The 19,166-nt window shown below is 39.3% G+C and overlaps 2 protein-coding genes across 5 annotated transcripts in view; one reads left to right on the top strand and one right to left on the bottom strand.

Moving 5' to 3' along the window:
* The first annotated feature begins 266 nt into the window (after positions 1-266).
* Positions 267-8,837, top strand: YARS2 (tyrosyl-tRNA synthetase 2). The gene is made up of 5 exons (XM_082851105.1): positions 267-1,057; positions 1,910-2,077; positions 7,422-7,577; positions 7,888-8,058; positions 8,668-8,837. Exons 1-5 carry the CDS (start codon positions 276-278, stop codon positions 8,825-8,827), a joined length of 1,437 nt encoding a protein of 478 aa, XP_082707231.1. The 5' UTR covers positions 267-275; the 3' UTR covers positions 8,828-8,837.
* Positions 8,838-11,779: 2,942 nt separating this feature from the next.
* The window catches only part of DNM1L (dynamin 1 like), a 61,269-nt gene continuing 53,882 nt past the window's right edge, over positions 11,780-19,166 (bottom strand). Inside the window, exons 13-20 of one of the 4 annotated variants that reach the window (XM_082851101.1) lie at positions 18,895-18,987; positions 16,152-16,208; positions 15,402-15,479; positions 15,074-15,106; positions 12,762-12,938; positions 12,494-12,603; positions 12,206-12,365; positions 11,780-11,912 (exon numbers count right to left, since the gene is read on the bottom strand). In XM_082851101.1, coding sequence (XP_082707227.1) covers positions 11,856-11,912; positions 12,206-12,365; positions 12,494-12,603; positions 12,762-12,938; positions 15,074-15,106; positions 15,402-15,479; positions 16,152-16,208; positions 18,895-18,987 — 765 coding nt within the window. In that variant the 3' untranslated portion in view covers positions 11,780-11,855. The remainder of the gene's footprint in view (positions 11,913-12,205; positions 12,366-12,493; positions 12,604-12,761; positions 12,939-15,073; positions 15,107-15,401; positions 15,480-16,151; positions 16,209-18,894; positions 18,988-19,166) is intronic. The other 3 variants (XM_082851102.1, XM_082851100.1, XM_082851103.1) reach the window with 3 other exon arrangements.

Genomic DNA, 19,166 nt, shown 5'->3' with positions numbered 1-19,166 from the left:
TTCATCTGAGATAGGAACTATTATCATAAACATAGCCAAGTTACGGATGAGGAAATTAAGTTTTAGTGTACTTACGGTGACCAGACTTTAAGCGGTAACTACACCCAGGTAGTCAGAACTCCAAGGCTGCGGAGCTCCGTAACTAACCGCCCCGCCCTACGTGGGCATGCGCAGAAAAAAAGCACAAGTAAATTCCGTAGGAATTGTAGGAGGCGGGCACTGAGGGTTGTGGTGGGCCTCTAAGATCCCAGCATTCCCTTCGTGCCGCCGCTAACATGGCGGCGCCCATCTTGCGGTGCATTTCCCGTGGCCAGGGGCTTGGTACCCCAGGCCTGTCAGGAGTTTTACCCCTGGGGCTGCGTGAGGCCCACTCGGGCGCTCAGGGGTTGCTGGCGATGCAGAAGGCTCGGGGTCTGTTCAAGGAGTTCTTCCCTGAGAGGGGTACGAAGACAGAGCTCCCAGAGCTCTTCGACCGTGGCACGGCGGGCAGTTTTCCCCAGACCATCTACTGCGGCTTCGACCCCACGGCCGACTCGCTTCATGTGGGGCATCTGCTGGCACTATTGGGCCTGTTTCATTTCCAGCGAGCGGGCCACAACGTGATCGCCCTGGTGGGCGGCGCCACGGCGCGCCTGGGAGACCCGAGCGGCCGTACCAAGGAGCGCGAGGCGCTGGAAGCAGAGCGCGTGCAAAGCAACGCGCGCGCCCTGCGCCAAGGCCTCAAAGCCTTGGCGGCTAATCACCAGCAGCTCTTCGCTAATGGGCGGACCTGGGGCAGCTTCACCGTGCTGGACAACTCGGCGTGGTACCAGAAGCAGGACCTGGTGGACTTCCTAGCGACAGTGGGCGGCCATTTCCGCATGGGCACGCTGCTAAGCCGGCTGAGCGTGCAGACTCGGCTCAAGAGCTCCGAAGGCATGAGTTTGGCCGAGTTTCTATACCAGGTGCTCCAGGCCTATGATTTCTACTACCTGTTCCAGCATTATAGATGCCGGGTCCAGCTGGGTGGATCTGATCAGCTGGGCAATATCATGTCCGGATACGAGTTCATCCATAAGTAAGCGACTTTAGACCTGGAGAAATCCTAGACCAAATAATTTACACACGAAAAGCCTGTGTTGCATTGTTAGCATTGTGGAATGACGCCCTTCGTTCCTGCCCTTGTTGGTTCTATCTCCATTAAGGGTCCGTAATGGGATTAATTTCATATCACTGGCTAATGAGAACTAAAGGGCTGAAGTAATGGTATTAGGTATGGGACATATTATAGAGCTCTGCAGGAAATAGACCCTCCTAGTCAGGATTCGGATTGTATGTGTTTGCTGCTTTTAAGAAGCTTTTTCTGTGTTTCTGATTTGAAAGACTGCTTGTCTTCATTTATAACCTGAACGTGACTGGGCCTCTTTGAGAAGTCTCTGCTTTGCTCTGCACCTTCCGTGAAGCTAAGTGTTAGTCATTGGTTGGCATCTCAAAAAAATTTTTTTCAGCACCAAATATTTGGCGAATAATGTAGATTTCAGTGGCACTTGCTTGAGGGAGATGAACTACAGGACTAGCTCATGTGCTACTGATGTTTAAAATCCCTTTAAGACACCTCTTTTGGTGTCTCTACCTGACTCCTCTTTACCCAGTTTTCTCTCCCCTTCCTACCCAACCTTTAAAAATGTCTAGGCCCCAGTTATGCAGCACTTCCCTTTGGCTTGCCCAGAGTCACTGGTTCAATTGCAGCTCAGAATGACAAATGTCACAATAGAGTGCTGTGAAAGCAGTAAGATGGACAGGAATCCAGGTTTAGGAGGTCAAGGAGGTTTTCTTAGATCAAGAAACCAGACTGAAATCTGAGAATGATTAGCAGAACCTACCACCACTTGAGCTTAAAGCACATAATAAAGTTCTTCTTTATGCATAGGTTGACTGGAGAAGATGTATTTGGAATCTCTGTTCCTCTAATTACAAGTACAACTGGAGCAAAACTGGGAAAGTCTGCTGGCAATGCTGTGTGGCTAAACAGAGATAAGACATCTCCTTTTGAATTGTATCAATTTTTTGTCAGGCAGCAAGATGATTTGGTAGAAAGGTGAGTTCTTAATTGTGTGCTGAGAAAAATTAAGTTCATTAAAACTCATGATAAATTTTAGCCATTGAATCTCCCTGTACCCTTCATAGTTTTTTTGTTTTGTTTTAACGTAGATTCTATTTAAGGCTAGTACATCACAGAACATTGTAGTTAAACACTTTTTGTTGGTTAAAGCAGAAAACCACTGTGAGTGCTAGAAAACTTAGAGCCAAGTTTGTCATCTACATCTAGCAGGTTCTTAGGACATTATTGCTTGCATATTCTAGTTTTTTACTCCTTTCATCTTGACTTTTATTTCACCTTTGTCTCTAAAGTTCCTTTTCTTTAACATAAAAGAAGATCCTTTTGAAGGTCCTTTTTTAAAGTGATTTTCTTATTAATTCACAATATCTTAAACTCTTAGAAAAATATAAATTAATGAGAAATACACCTGCAACAAAGGAGTGAATTTTTCAAAAAAATATCATTTGACATAACTATCATCAAAATAACTTAGGAATAATTCTTAAAAATTTTTAAATGTATAATACTTGCCTGCAGAACATTGCAAACCACTATTGAGCAAAAATAAAGAACGCTACATGAATGGAGAGTTCTCTTGGAGGGTAAACGCTTGAGGATTGCCAGAGGTGACCAAAAGTGGGATTTGGATGTGTGCATAACAGTTGGTATATAGGGTAGGAAGGCCCAGGAGGCAAGAATTAAACAAGATGAGGGCCTGGAGTGAGAGTTCAGTCCATTTGGGGGACCACTTGCCTAAAACTAATTTCAGGAGTGTCTCTTTAAGGAGGCCAGTGATGCTCAGTGAGGCCAGCTGCCTGGGGCTATAGCCTAGATGGAAATTCCAAAGAATATTATGTTGGAGAGCCCTTTGTTTAATCTCTGGAGAGGTAAAGTGGGTCAGAGTCAGTAATGTCTGGCGATCCAAAGGGAACGAGAATAAATTTAGTGAGGAAAGAGATTTGGGAGTTGCCCAAAGGAGTCCCGTGTAAGTATTAATGACTGTGAAGGCGTATCTGGAGGCCCCAGGAGAAGGGGGCAGTGGCCAGTGAAATCAGCCTGCCAGTGGGAGCATGGTTGGTCTCCCCAGGGGATATGTCCCCATCTGGATATCCTCCATTGTTTGGTTTGGGAGCAGAGAATAGTCGTCTATCACAACTTTGGCTGCTGCTGAGGAGATGGGAAGTCCCCTCAATTAAGCCCAAACTGTTAAGGCATTAATTCCTTGGTGACCCAAGGTTGTGTGGGCCCATTTTTCAAGCTGGTAGGAAGGATCTGTGCTGGGCAGGGTGGTGGCTTAGTGAGGGAATCTGCAGTACTGTTGAAAATGGCTTCCAGCATAGAGCAGGTAGTCTGAGCGGAAACATAAGACTTAACAATGATAGGAACTGGGGACTCCTTCCATGTCTGGGCCAAATGGGCTTGTCTTATATGAGAAAATTGTCCCTTAGCCATTGGCCAGACGAAACCGCGAGGCCATTAGCAATAACCCAGGAGTCTGTGAAAATGTGGATCTGCCAGAGGCCTCTTTATGGCTCTCTAAGGGCTAAGTGAACAGCTACAAGTTCTGCCAATGGGGCTGAGCCGGGACTGCCTTCTTCAATTAGAGAGGTGCCTGAGACCGGGGGAATGCTACAGCCCTCCAGCAAGCTGCAGTGCATACATGGTGGTGCTGCCATTGGTGAAGAATATGGATTCCCTGTCCGTCTCAGACAGTTGGTTCCAACGGGCTCCCCAAGCAGCCAGAGGAAGAGGAAGGAGCTGATCATGAGGGAAGCTACACCCTCCTATAATTTTTTTTTGATTTTTCAGATATATAATTATAACTCTGAATCATAATATACTTTTCCCTACTTTTTATTTATTTATTTATTTTTGGCTGTGTTGGGTCTTTGTTGCTGTGCATGGGCTTTCTGTAGTTGTGGCGAGCAGGGGATACTCTTCGTTGCGGTGCATGGGCTTCTCATTGTGGTGGCTTCTCTTGTTGTGGAGCACGGGCTCTAGGCGCACGGGCTTCAGTAGTTGTGGCACGTGGGCTCAGTAGTTGTGGCTCCCGGGCTCTAGAGCGCAGTCTCAGTAGTTGTGGTGCACAGGCTTAGCTGCTCCCTGGCATGTGGGATCTTCCCAGACCAGGGCTCAAACCCGTGTCCCCTGCATTGGCAGGTGGATTCTTAACCACTGCGCCACCAGGGAAGCCCCCTCCTGTAATATTTAAAGGCTTTGACATCAAGGTTAGCCCTCTCCTGAAGGTACCATTTTCATTTTACCAAGGAGGCATCAGTTGTGGTGTTAAGCTTCTGCCAGAGGCATCTCTAACCCAGGGCGTTAGGGAGTAGTATTGATTGGGGGCCAGTTAGGACCTCAGTTTCTAAAAGAACCCTGTAGAATCCTTTGGGGTTAGGCACTTAATCCAAAACCCCATAGGAAATCAGGTAGACTTATGTTTGGTCCAGAGACTCCAAGGGGGCATAGTCAGATATGGTCAAGCACTGACTTGGAATGTGGAGCCAGGTGGGACTAAAGGTAGGGCTCCTTGGACTGCCTGCTGGGCAGCTTCCAAAACACATTGTTGTGCCTCGCCCCAGTGGAAGGTGGCAGACTTGCATGTGATTGTGATTGTGGCAAAGAATTAGTGAGCAGTGAGGGCGTTGCCTGCAGAACATGAAAAGGCCTGTTACCTGTTATATCTGAGTACAGTGGTGGTTTAATGAGTAATTTCCTCCATGTATAGGAACACTGTCAGTGCTCTCCAGTGCCTTTTGAATGGTTTTGACAGTCCCAGTAAGATGTAGGAGCACTACCCCGTGATTAGAGGAAGCACTTTGTAAAAAGAATTCTCTGGACTCAGGGTCAAATGGGACTTCTTCAGGGTTAGAATGAAGAGGGGGTCACTTGAGTGAGTCTGGTCATAGAAGTGATAAACCCACTGGACCGTGCCACTTTTGCACAGCAGGAGACAGGCCTAATCTCATGTTTTCCATTCACTGTGAGCCTTGGAATGTTGGTACTCAGCGACACTAAGCAACATCCAGGAAGCATCCATAGGGGTTCTGTATTATCGAGGAGCTGGTGTACCTCCTCAGGGGTCTTACGAGGCATTGGCACAAGATGTTCAGGACATTTATATTTGTCCATTGTTTAGCAACATCATACCAGGTACTGGACCCACGATATCCCATCGAGTTTGGGGGACAGAGAGTGACAGCAAGCCTCGACTGTATTTCCCCTTTTGCTCTGCCAATAGTTTCCTGATACAAGGCTGTTCCATTCATCCAGGTTAGGAAGTGTAATCCCATTAAGACACACCAGTCCCAGGGGGGAGGTCTCCCTCCTTCTTACCTGTGGGAATTATTCTTTCCTCTTGCCTTTAGCTCAGAGCCTCAGCTTGGGCAGTGATAGTAGCCTTGGGGTCCATTCCACCCTCATTAGCTTTCCTTGGCCTTGAGATGTGGAGGACCTTCATGTACTCATGTACTCAGTCAACGTCTGTATAATTTGTGGTCTGATCATCTCATTAGACCATATGGCCTTGATCACTGATCACACTGCTCTGCGGAGATCATTGAATTATGGCAGCAGTGACGTTTGGGGATGGATACCGCTGGCAGCACAGCAGAGGCAATATGCAAAAGGCATAGAATGATAGACCTCCAAGCATGCATTGCTGTCCTCCCAAATGGTGTTGCCCACCTGGGTTAGCCAGTTAGTAAACTAGTCAAAGCTAAAGGGCAATCATGCAGTCCTGCCGACTATGCCATTGCCAGTTGTTGTGTGGGCCTCAGCCTGTTGGTAGTGATACCATGAGCTAGAAATGCCTGGGGGTGCTCACCTCGGTCCATACTGTGTAGGAGCCCTCACAGACATTTCCTGGGCCAGAGCCAACCTTGTGGCTGGACCAGTGCTGTGGTCCTTATGATTGTAAGAGACAGCTCAGCAATAATCATCAGGGAACTTTAAAAAAAGATTTGTTACTTACAGTTTCTGGAGGGCACATGGCACTACAGGGGCCACACAGTGAGTCAAGGATGGGGAAGGAGGGAGCATGGGCCCGGAGCTCTGTCCTTATTGGGGTGCCTAGGATTTCGCAGGTTCACTCTTCACTGGCTAATTTAAAACATAGAGTGAGAATTAGGGAGTGGGAAAGGTGAAGAGGGGTCACTCAAGCAGTCAGTTATCTCGGCTACCCAGGGCTTTCTGAAAGGGGACTTTCATGAGTGGCGGCAGCCTGGTTCCTTATCTGGTTGGTTTGGTACTAGCTGTGTCATACATTTGGCAGTATGCTTATTCGAGATCGATGTCTTTGAAATGGATACCTTGGCATTAAGCAATCAAAAGCTTAATGTCAAGCACTTACATTACAGGTATAGAACCACTTGGAAAAATATGTGGCTCTGCCTACTCAGGTCAAATACTCATGACTTGTGATCAGCAGTCCCTCCCCCTGGGCACATCCCTAACGGATGAGTGCACATGTGCACACCATCAACCACTGTCCAAGAGTAGGAACAACACAAATATCCACACTAGAATAAATACATTACGAAGCATTCATAACATGGAATGTGTACTCAGCAGCTGTACACACAGCAACATGGGTGAATCACCAACATAATGGTGTGCCAGAGTAACCAAAAGATATATATTCTGTATGATTCTGTTTATATAAAGTCTAAAAAGAGGCAAAACTAAGTGATGCTGTTTAGGGAGGCATATTGAGATGGTAAAAATATAAAAACAAGGAAGTAATTACCATGAAAAGTCCAAAGAGCGGTTACCTTGGAGGGGTGAGGGGATTTGGGTAGGAGCAGTGTTGTATACCTAGACAGGTGATAGTTACACAGCTATTTGCTTTATGATTCATTAAACTATGTCTGTTGTTTGTGTATTTCTCTGTGCTTTTCACCAAAGATAAGATTTTAAAAGTTGATACATATAAAATATTTGTCAGTTTTTAAATTACAGTTTTTATTTATGAGTACATACACAGAAAACAAAAATATAAAAACATGCTTGGGAAGGATGCCTACAAATTTAGATTAGTGGTTGTCTCTGGGGCAAGAAAGAGAATATATCTGAGGTGGATGGGGCCCTCATCTATATCTATACTATTTTATGACTTTTTTAAAAAGGAAGGATTTGAAACAAAGATGGCAAAATAGTAACATCTTCAGTCAGGGTGGTGTGTGTATTATTGTCATTTTCAGTACATTTCTGTATGTTATATTTCATAATTAAAAATAAGTTCTAAAGTAAGCAGGATGTTCTTTAAAGGGTAAGGGAGCTGGAGATAAAAATTAGGTATGTTATATAAATCTAACGGGATTTTTTTTTTTTTGTCCCAAAGGTACCTGAAGCTCTTCACTTTTCTGCCCCTTCCAGAGATTGACCACATAATGCAGCTGCATGTCAAAGAGCCAGAAAAGCGGGGTCCTCAGAAACGACTTGCTACAGAAGTAACAAAGCTTGTTCATGGACAAGAAGGGCTGGACTCTGCTAAAAGGTGGCCTCTTAGAATAATGAACACTTGATTAATTAGTTAAGAGACTGGAGGACATTTGGAGCCAATGTTTTAGTCATCTTTTACCACTAACAAGGACTGTCAGCGTTAACTGCTTTAAAGTACTAGCCTACATTTACTAGAAAGAAAGATTATCCTGAATTAAGCTTATAAATTATACAAGATCAATGTTGCTGTTTGAAAAACTTTCCATCTGGAACATAATGGGTACTTCATAACTGGTTTTTGGGTGTTAGAACACATGTCTAAGTAAGCACTCAACATGATGTGGCTCTCAAAATGTGTTTTTCAGGTGTACACAAGCCCTTTATCATAGCAGCATAGAGGCACTGGAGGTCATGTCTGATCAAGAGTTAAAAGAATTGTTTAAAGAAGCTTCATTTTCTGAATTAGTTCTTGACCCTGGAACAAGTGTCCTAGATACGTGCCGCAAAGCAAATGCCATTCCAGGTGGTCCCCGAGGGTAAGATTGTTTAACTTTTAGGTTCACAGTTATAATTCACAACCTGTGTTTCTAGAGGTGGTGTTTTTCCTGATAATGGCATCTCATTCCTTGTAGAAGTTAAGTTAGTCTGAGAATCAAGTGAAAACTGAGTACTTACTGCTGAAAATACCTTAAATTTTCTTTAAAATCTAGTATTACTATACTCTCTCTAATTAGTCTAACCTGGTCAGTTTTTTCTCCAGCATTGGAAAAGGCTTACGTTTAAGTGACCACTATTGTATAAATACACTGGGATCAGTCAGCTTAGGGATTGTCACAATTTGAGAGGATCACAGGAACAGAGGCCCTAAGTAAACAGATTCACACACCCCTCTCACATTCAGTCTGTATCCTCTTTATTCTGGGGAGTAGTGGGGTTGCCCAACCTATTTAAAATATTAGTTGAATTTCTCCTTTAGAACGTTAAAGGGGAGGCAGAATCTAATAAACATGAAGATAACAATTCAGTGCTAAATGGTTTCAATAGGAGAGCCTTTGAAATTAAATGAAATAATGATGTATCTGTATTATTGGGAGCGGTCAACAGTGATTAGATTTATCTAATTACTGAACATTTTTATTTTTCAGGTATCGGATGATAACAGAAGGTGGAGTCAGTATAAATCACAGACAAGTAACAAATCCTGAGAGTGTTTTAGTTGTTGGACAACATATTCTTAAGAATGGGCTTTCGTTACTTAAAATAGGAAAAAGGAACTTCTACATTATAAAATGGCTTCAGCTATGATGAAAACTCCTTCCAGTGGTTCAAACTTATCCATCATTCATTCTCAAGATGTACGAATTTATACCTTCACTTATGCAACTCAAAGACAAAGAATGGAGTGTACTCTAGGCCTCACAGTGTGAGTAATTTCATTATTTATATAGGTTGGATAAGTTTGTGTAATAGTGGGATATTTTATTTCCTGATCCTTAAACATTAAGGACTACCACAGAAAAGCATGATTTCTAGGGTTAATCTCTATTTTAATAATTACGCTTTATGAAAAACTAAATGCTGTCTTTCCTATCCTGTCCTTGCTGTTTTGGAGATAAGGAGGAACAATGAAAAAGAGGTAGTATAAGTAATCGTGGATACTTTTATATCAGGTGTGTATCTCATTAGAGGTTTTTTGTTGTTTAGGAAGCAAATACAGCTCTCCGTAAAAAGGGAGAAAAGTTAGAGGAAGCTGTAGCTGGCATTAGAAATTACAGTAGAAATAGTTTCTTTTCAAGGAAAAGAAAAGTCAGTACTTGACTTTTCATAAAGTTTCTAATTCAGTTTTCCAGTCCCTTGACTGTGTTTCCATAAAATTAAATTTACTCATAGCCTTGTTTTCTAAAATTCAGTAAAAAAAAGGTAGCAATGTCTTATAAATTTATCAACTTTTAAATTAGTTTTAAGTTTCAACTTATGTCCCCAAGCAGATTGCAGCTTGAGATGAACTGAAAAGTTAAGTAACCAACAAGATAAAATAGAGGCAAAATATATACACTAAATATCTAATCATTTGAGAATATCAAAAGACATTCCAGTAAGGGAAGTTTTCAGGTCAAATTTAAAGGATTTGGAATCAAGACTTAGTTAAATTAAGCTCTACATTCTTTAGGCAAGTTGATTCTCCAGAACTATTTCCAACATCTGAAATACTGAAGGTAATAGCACCCCTATTTGCCCTGAGCATCAAGTGAAGCACAAACATAAACACAAAATGGCTTGCAATCAGATGTGTTCTGGAAAAATCTTACAGGCAGCAAAGCATGGCTTTAGAGTTCAAATTCTAGCTATTTACTACCTGGATTACTTGGAGCAAGTCATTATCTTCATATGCAAAACATGGAGATGTAATAATACCTCAGTCAATTATGAAAATCTAAAAAGAAGAAAGTCATAAAACTTTCATACAGTGTAAGCTGTATTGCTATGTTCCAAAGTAGATTTATATGTTAAAAAAGCTATAGTTTATCTAAACCTTCTTCTGGGAGTAAAGTTAGGAAGAATTCATTTATTGACAAACTTTAATGTCACTTCATACCAGCAAGTTTATTTACATAGTAAGAACATACAGGTATCCATTATAAATGTCAGAGATCATCTCTGCATTTCAGAACTTTACTCAGTTTAAGTGTCAACAAAAGGAGGTTTTCTCTTTGCATACCTCTTGTCTCTGTTTTTCTTTGTACACGGTGTATAGTACTAGCAAGTGCATTATCATAGCAGGTAATGTTTTCAATTTGAAATTTGCTGGAGAAAGGTGCATTGTAAGTTTTCTTCCCCTCTTACAAATTAAAAAAGCTAGACTAGAATGGAAGTCATCTGATCTATCTGAAATAAGTAAATCATGGATGGCTATAATTTCAAAACTGAGGTTTAATAATGGCAGAGTGATTTTAAAGTATGCTAATAAACATTCTGGAAGCATGTATTCTATGAAGATGGTACTGCTAAGTATAAGTAGTACCATATCATATCAGACTGAATCTGTTTTTTTATGTTTGAGATCAGTTGCTGAGTCTCTTGTGTCTTAGTACAGTAAATGGGTGCCATTAGCCAAGAGTAACAGACATATTCATATGTTCCTGCCAATAGTCCTTCATAAATGTCGTAACTTAAAAATAGACTTTAATATCTGTAATATGTAATTTATCATTTTAAAACTTATAATGTAATTCATATCAAGAATCACCTGGGGAATTTTGGTAAAATGTATATATGTTCTAAACCTTACTCCCAACCCCTGAAAGCCTTTAGGAGTATGTGTGTGTGTCAGGATGTTTTTCCTTAAATAATAAAGCCCCACCATTACTTTCTATTCTAATGTACTTTGTTGGTGTGAAGCAAAAGTAACTATTAACAACTAATAGGAAGAAGATACACTTAAAATCGCCACAGTATTTGGTTTTAAGTCCCACCTCCAAGTGAATCTTGAAGCATGGTCTGAGGGCTCCAATTTAAAAATGTATCTGAATTATTACTATTATATTTGAAAACCAAGGGGAATTTATTAGGACTTCTGAAAACTAAAAGGAAAGATGGTCATTACCAAGTCTTACTAGATAATCAAGGCTAGATGTTCTTAATGCAGGAAAACATAACTCATGCTTCCAGGTTTAAGTAAGATCAAAGATGATATTGTAATTTTTAACGCACCAGGGGAATGTGGATCCAGAAGTGGAAGGACTAGCTACACATTATGCACATCACATCATTGTCAATGTTACAGATCCTCTCGTGTGTTCAGCTTTCTTACAAACACATCAAAGGTTTCAGAGAAGCTCAATAAAACTAAATCAAAGAACAGGTGGAATAGTGACTGACTACTGAGTAACTTGTCAACCCACCTCTTTCAAAGCCAGTTCGGTTTAAATAATAGTGCATGCATTATAGTCGTATGACATGGTGTCTTGGTGCATTCTTCTTGAAGGGCTATGGCAGCAGCTTTAAGACTACTAGCAGATTACACAGGTCATCTTATCCACAGACAAACTGCTTGTACAACTAGAATTATTAACAGTTCTTTTTAAGTTCAGATGAAACTGTCACAAGATAGACGATGTATTTTATATATACTAGGAAATTTTAGAAACAGCCATTTATTATTTGGATTAAATGTGTGATTCGTTCTGCAATACAGAGTATAATTTTCAGTTTATAGCCAGTCTTCACATGAGCAGATTCATACCATTGCAATACACAGGAGTTCATAAATAAAATTCTACTCAAGTAGGCAGTAACTAGCAAGTCAGTGAGTCTCAGTATTACATAGTTCTCTTCACCAAAGATGAGTCTCTCGGATTTCAGCAATAATTTGACTGGCTCCTTGTAATGCCTGCATTAAAGAAAATTATAAAAATTATAAATGCTTAAGTTATAGTAACAAGGAATATCAAAGAAAGAATCTGAATTAATGTGGGATAACCTCTCCACTTTATATGTGGTTGATTTATACTAACCAGTGTCTTCTCTGAAATTTGAATCTAATCAAGTGCCAAAAGAAAAAAAGATTAGCCATCATACAAAGACTATATATATGTATCTCCAAGGATCAGAATGCATTTTAAACAATAAATGTTTATACCTACAACCCAAGTAAGAAAATTCAAAGAAATTCACAGTAATTACCTTCAGCATATCAGCTGCTTCTTTCCTGCGCTGTGCCATGTCCTCGGATTCAGTCAGAAGATCATCCAATAAGGATGATTTATACAGCTGTCCTACTAACTCACTCTGAAGAGTATCTTTTACATGATTAACCAAAAAATGCATTACTGCCTTTGGCACACTGCAAAACATCAGATAATCCATTTGATTTAGAATAAAAACGTAAATTTTTAAAAATATTTGTATTTTCAAAACAGATTATGAAATCATCTCGCAGTATTCTAGTCTGATTTATATAACAGTACTAACCTGTCTTGAATATTCTTTCTGACAATAAGAAAATAAGATTTGATGAGTCTTTCAATAACTTCACAGTCTCGCTGTTCACGGGCAGATAGTTTTCGTGCAACAGGTACTGGCTAAATGGGGTGAGGGGGAGAAAAAAGTTACTTTTGTGCCATTTTGAAATGACAACATTTAACATTCAATAAGTTTTTGAGACTTCAGTTCCTTTTGTCTTTTAAAGTGTTTTCCTGGTAATTTGGTTATTTGTCCTCAAGCAAATTCTGCAGCTTACCACATCCAGCAAATTCACAGCATGGCCTTTTTGTGGACTGGCTGGCATAATTGGAATTGGTTTTGATTTTTCCTCAGCTAGTAACTCCTCAGCTTTTGAAGTTTTCAGCATTCCTCTCCAGTTGCCTGTTGTTGGTTCTTGAACACCATCTCCAACCCCACCACCTCCAGATGCAACCTGAAAAAACATATTCCAAAACCTATACCAACCATATCAAACTGATACTAACTAAACAAAGTTAATTTAATTTCCTTTGACAGCAGTCAAGGAGAATACACATCCAGTAACCACCTGGAGTTTAATCTATTCAGAGAGATGGCAGGGTCAGAAAGAGATGATGGGTGGCACGTATAACTGGAACCCTGAGCTGTGTAAATAAGAGGTTTGGACTTCCCTGGTGGTGCAATGGTTAAGAATCCACCTGCCAATGCAGGGGACACGGGTTCGAGCCCTGGTCCAGGAAGATCCCACATGCTGCAAAGCAACTAAGCCTGTGCGCCACAACTACTGAGCCTGAGCTCTAGAGCCCGCAAGCCACAACTACTGAGACCTCGTGCCACAACTACTGAAGCCCATGATGCCTAGAGCCTGTGCTCCACAACAAAGAGAAGCCACCGCAGTGAGAAGGCCGTGCACTGCAACGAAGAGTAGCCCCCACTCGCTGCAACTAGAGAAAGCCCACACGCAGCAACGAAGACACAACACAGCCCCAAAAAAGTGTATTTGTAAAGAAAATAAAGAATGGCAGAAGTAACACTGTGGTTTATAAATAAATAAATAAGAGGTTCTGTTGTAAACTGTTTGCAAGGCCTCAGCCAGTATATTTTAAATTCCTTTTTTATTATTTGCTAACTTCTCAAAATTTTTCCTCTTCTCCAACTCCTCTAACATTAGAGATTGTGGAAAATGTAGAAGCTGCCCTTTAAAATAGGACTGCTCATTAAAAGCACAAGAAAAACCAGAACTGCTATTCACATTATTTCTTCGAAGTAACTTTAAACACTGTTGAACTATGATCTCTCTGAAAGGTCAATGAACTCATTCTCCAAAACTTAAGACTTTATATATTTCTCAAATCACTTTATGTTCCTAATAGTCAATACCATAGGATAAAAGTAGAAATCCTTTACTTGAGAAAGGATCTACTGAAAAAAATCTAGTGCTACCATTAATCACAAGTGCTCTTGCACCTTCTTTTTTAGGATATCTGTTAGTCTTGATTTCTAAAAGAAAAATAACTGTTTAGGATAATGGGGAAAACAGTAATTCATCAACATTTAAGAGATGTTTTTAGATGTTCTTTAAGGTTTTACAATCTAAAATGGAGATAAAATGGCATCCAGAATTATAGATAGAAATAAAAATGGCTTATATAAATTTAACAGAGGAGTGTTACAGCAATTGTTAAAAAATGTTTGGGGTATCATTCTGAATCAAAACACTGGACAAAATTTGTCTCTAAAATGTAGTTAAGATAATGTATATCAATATACAAGTAGTATATTTATACATTACTTTTAAAATGAGTGTATTTTTAAATGCGTGTTAACTATACATGAATGATAGATCATATGAAATCTTAAGGAAAGTGAGCAAATTCAGAGTGATACCAGGAGTTAAATAAAAAGCAGTGATTTAGATGGTTCTCTTAAGACCTTAGCACAGTGGGCTGAGAGAAGATAAGACATTTATAAGGTTTTATTTGAGGTTCAGAATCTTAAACCTGGACAATAAGTAAGGAAAGGAGCTAAATGGCAAAAAAAAAAGCTAAAAATAAGAATGGATCTGAATAACTTACAGATTAATTTTTTTAAAGGTTATCAAGAATTGGCAACAGTCTCAAACTCTCACAGTCCCCCTGTTTGTTCTGAATTTGCTTAAGCTGTTGAGGCACATGTTAAACTACTAAATATATTTAGGGTGAAAAGAGCAAACTGAATGAAAGCATAAGAAAGAAGCCTTAGAGGATTCTCCATTAGCACTGGACAGATCGCAGAACCTTTAAAGAGGAAAAGTCCAAAAGTACAGTTTCCATCTCCAGAATTTTAATTCCCTACCAAAATATTAAATTCAACACTATTCTTGAAGGTAATAGAAAACAGTGGGAAAGGCTGTTGTTACTATTTAAAACAATATTGAAACTAGAATTAATACCATCTTAGAAGTTAGTTAGATAAGAGAAACATTAAAAACATAACACAGACAACAAGAGATAGATGCCACTGTTACAAACAAGTTCTTTAGTGGTTTTGAAGACAGTGTTTTGGTGAGAACCAAAGGTACCAACGTTTTCATTCTGAAGCAAGACTCACATTTTTAGTTTCTCTTCTGCTGTCCTGAATTAACTGTTAAAAGATACGTTAAAACATGCAGTTTAACAAGCAAAATTTAAATACCAATGGCTTGAAAATTTCCTCTTTAAATTCTTTTTCTGTGTGCATTGTCTATATTGCAAGCAAAAGCATGTCAACAATAATTTATGAAGTATACATTGTTAAATGATTTTAAATTTCTGTTAGACTAAAATTTGACCTTAGCACAATATCCCATATTAATATTCTGCTGTTCCGTGTATTGTTTCCAGATGATTATGTTGCACCAAACTAGGCATGCAGGCTTAGATTAAGAATCAGAACAGACCTTGCCATCAGCCTCAGCAGAAGCAGCAGGGGAGGGCTCCTGGGAGGCAGGTGCCAAAGCACTTGGAACTTTAGAAGACTAAAGGCAAAAAATGCAGGGAAAAAAATCAAGGATGCCAAAAATGCATTCAGAAACATTCTGTAAATATGAATTTTCCCCTCTGTATAATAACATGAAAAACAAAAGTAATGGGACATAAAATTAATGTTTATTTTGCCTTATTTCCTGTACTATTGTCACCTTTGTTTAAGGCTTTCTTCAGATGAATTCCTAAGAAAAATCCAAATCCAAAAACTTCATTTTGATTTTTGGAAGTTGATAAAATCTTTTCTGGTAAAGAATTCAAGGTAACAGATTTTTACACAAAAATTTTAATATCTGCAACTATTACAGGTAACTAAAACCTGGTATGTACATAATGTCATCTTCCCTCTCCAAAAAAACCTTGTTATAATAAAGTCATTAGTCATTTCAACTAGTTTTACAAAGTTGATAAAGTCATTGAATTTCTGTTAAAGCCTTGATACTTAAAATCCACCTTTAAGCATTTATTCCTATGTATTCAAAATATTTTATCTTTAAATTACTCAAAGCCTATTTTTAAACTTGCGTACCTTTACTCAAACAATGAAATAGTGCCAATGGAATATTAAAGTGAGAAGAAAAAATTACTCCTAGAACTGAGTAATATTCTGAGGCTTACCAGTCCATCTTTGCATATTGGGAATATGCTTTAAAAACATTTTTTACCTTGTCTCGTGATACAGCTGAAGGTAATTCTCTTGCAAGCCTGTTTCTCCTTTGTTCCTATAAATCACAACCAAGCAGAAGATTCATGATTATCAGAACACAGAGATGTAAGCCTACTTTAAAAAAATGTTCAGCTTAATTGAAAAGTGTGAATAACTTACAGTATATCCTCTCACTGTTCGGACTCATGCCATAATTATATTTTAAAACAAACAAATCATTTAACCCAATGCTTCTCAATCTTTTTTTCTGCCCCAACACACCTGAGGGATATAATACAACGTCAGTAACATTGGCTTCCTGTACCAGGGGTTCTCAAGCGGACCAACATCATCTCTGCCTTTCCCACCAAGTTAAGAATCACTGATTTAAACTGTTCCCATATCAAAGTGTACATAAGCCTTCAGCATACCATATAGAATTTGAAGTACACAGATCACAGAAAAATTAAGTAAGCAAAACCTTTAAAAATCATTCTAACCTGCACACATTTGTGTTAAATTCACACACAAAACCATAAGAAATATCTATAAGAGTGTTCTGTTTTCTTTATCCTTAACTATCTCCAGGAAATAAATGTAATGTTGAAAACTGACAGTCCTTTCTGTAACCTGGCTAATTTTACAGACTGATCACCTGCCCACTCTTCTAATCTGCTAATATTAGCAATGTAATTCTGATACTGAGCTAAAGCAACTGTAAATTCAAATTAATAGGTACTGAACACCTACTGTATGTCAAGCACCATGATAGGTGCAAGACTATGAAAATATAGAAAGATGTAGGTATTAATAGTGGCTCTCTCAAGAGCCAATAGTGGCTCTTCAGGCAGCATCAAATACAGTAGGAAAGTATTTACATTAAATGAAGTCAAAATGCTCCTGAGCAGAAAGCATTTCATGAACACTCAAACTTGCAAAAAGGTGTAAAATTAACAAAGCTTCACTATGATGTTTCTGGGTAAGAAAATTTTTTAACAGAAATTTTACCCACTTTTCATTTATCCAGTGATAAAAAAATATAGCAGATAATAAAAATATATGGATTTTAACAATCTTCAGAATAAAAAGTTAGCATTTAAATATACATTTTGAAGAAGGACACAAAGGAATCTAGAGACTAGAAATTCTCACCCTAGTCTGTTACCAACCATTTATGACCTTAGCTGGCCCTGAAGACCTGGCTTACTTGCTTTGTTAACTGTATGGGTTACCAACTCTTAACCCCCAGTTTCCTAGTCTATTAACATTACCCTCATAGGGTTGCTATAAAGATTAAATGAGAATATCCGCATAAAGTTCTTTGACACAGTCTTAAAACCAGAGACATTCATTTGTACGAAAAATACTGATCTGAAATCATATCATAAATGACCTTGTCAGTATTAGAAAAACTGTTCCAGACACAAATTTTCCATGAAGGCTTCAATGTTACAAGAACTAACTCCTATCTTAAGATAGTGTCTGCATGCTAATTTTTAACATAATAACTATTATCTAGTCCACTTTCTGAGTGTTTTAAAGTGCCTTACTTATATGCATTTTGGAATTTTTTCTTTCTTGTTTTTTCTGGCCGTGCCACACAGCTTGCAAGATCTTAGTTCCCCAGCCAGAGACTGAACCTGGGCCATGGCAATTCCCTGGAATTTTTTCTGACAGTAGGAGTCACCTCAACTATGTAGCTAAAAAACAGTTCCCTGTACCTGTTACAAAGCAGATGCCCAGCAAAATAAGCACTAAAGTAACAGCTGTTATCATCTGTGGATCTCAGGTTCCTCATCTGTTTAACCAAAGGGTCCCTTCCAGTTTAAACCCAGGGTCCCTTCCAGTTCCCAAATTCCACGTTTACAATATTCTCCCCACCCATATGCATAAGAGGAAATTTGATACAGAAGGGACTCAGGTCTTACTGGACTATGGAATTGCAGAAAATTTTACTGTTTTGGATAAAAGTGGCAGAGAAAAAACTGCATCCAGATAAATCACTCTATCCACCAGCCTTCGCTCCAGCTGAGCTATTATGCAACCTACAACGTTAGCCTCAAATGGAAAAAAAAAAAAGGATCCATGAAATGCAGGAACCACAGTAATGGTGAAACAGTACTGTCTTTCCAAATTTACTATAATTTAGGTAATTCTTGGAATGTTTCCTTCACAGCTTTCAGAGTCAAATGAAAACAATTTTAAACATCCACTTTGGGCTTCCCTGGTGGCGCAGTGGTTGAGAGTCCGCCTGCCGATGCAGGGTTCATGCCCCGGTCCGGGAAGATCCCACATGCCGCGGAGCGGCTGGGCCCGTGAGCCATGGCCGCTGAGCCTGCGCGTCCGGAGCCTGTGCTCCGCAACGGGAGAAGCCACAGCGGTGAGAGGCCCACGTACCGCAGAAAAACAACAGCAACAACAAAAAAAACATCCACTTTGTTTTACATACTTCAGTCTAATAAACTGCAACAATAGTTACTGAAATGGAGCCAGGCAGTCCTTCAACACTAAAACAATGAGTCCCAGATCATTTCCGAGTTACAGTTTCACAAGCAGAAAATGAGAACAATGCCTCCAGGTGGTTTTGAGAATTAAATTTAAGAAAACAATGTAATGCCCTCAGCATACTTCTTAGCATATAACAGACAATAATATGGTGCATATATGTCTTATAGTTAGTTATTCCTTGCCCAGTAAATTTGATATAACTGAGCTAAAACAGATTTTCTCTCAAAAAAAAGACAAATTCGAATTGTATTTACCTCTATATTATTGTTCATTAACCCACAAGCATCAGCAAAGTCTGGATGTTTTGTGTTGATATAAGCCAATTCAATTGCCACTAAGTTATGGACCTAGAAAAAAATAAAATTAGGCTATATACAAAATATGCCAACCTAATTTTACTTAAGGAAACATATAAACTTATTAAACAGATAATTCTAAAAGACAGTACAGGAAACTGATGCCTAAATAAATACTTGATAATTATACTCCAACTGACAGAGTTTATACCAAATAACAATTTGCTCTA

Source organism: Leucopleurus acutus (assembly GCF_964270905.1).
Source record: "Leucopleurus acutus genome assembly, chromosome: 11".
NCBI lineage: Eukaryota > Metazoa > Chordata > Mammalia > Artiodactyla > Delphinidae > Leucopleurus > Leucopleurus acutus.
This window is presented reverse-complemented; position numbering and strand designations above follow the sequence as displayed.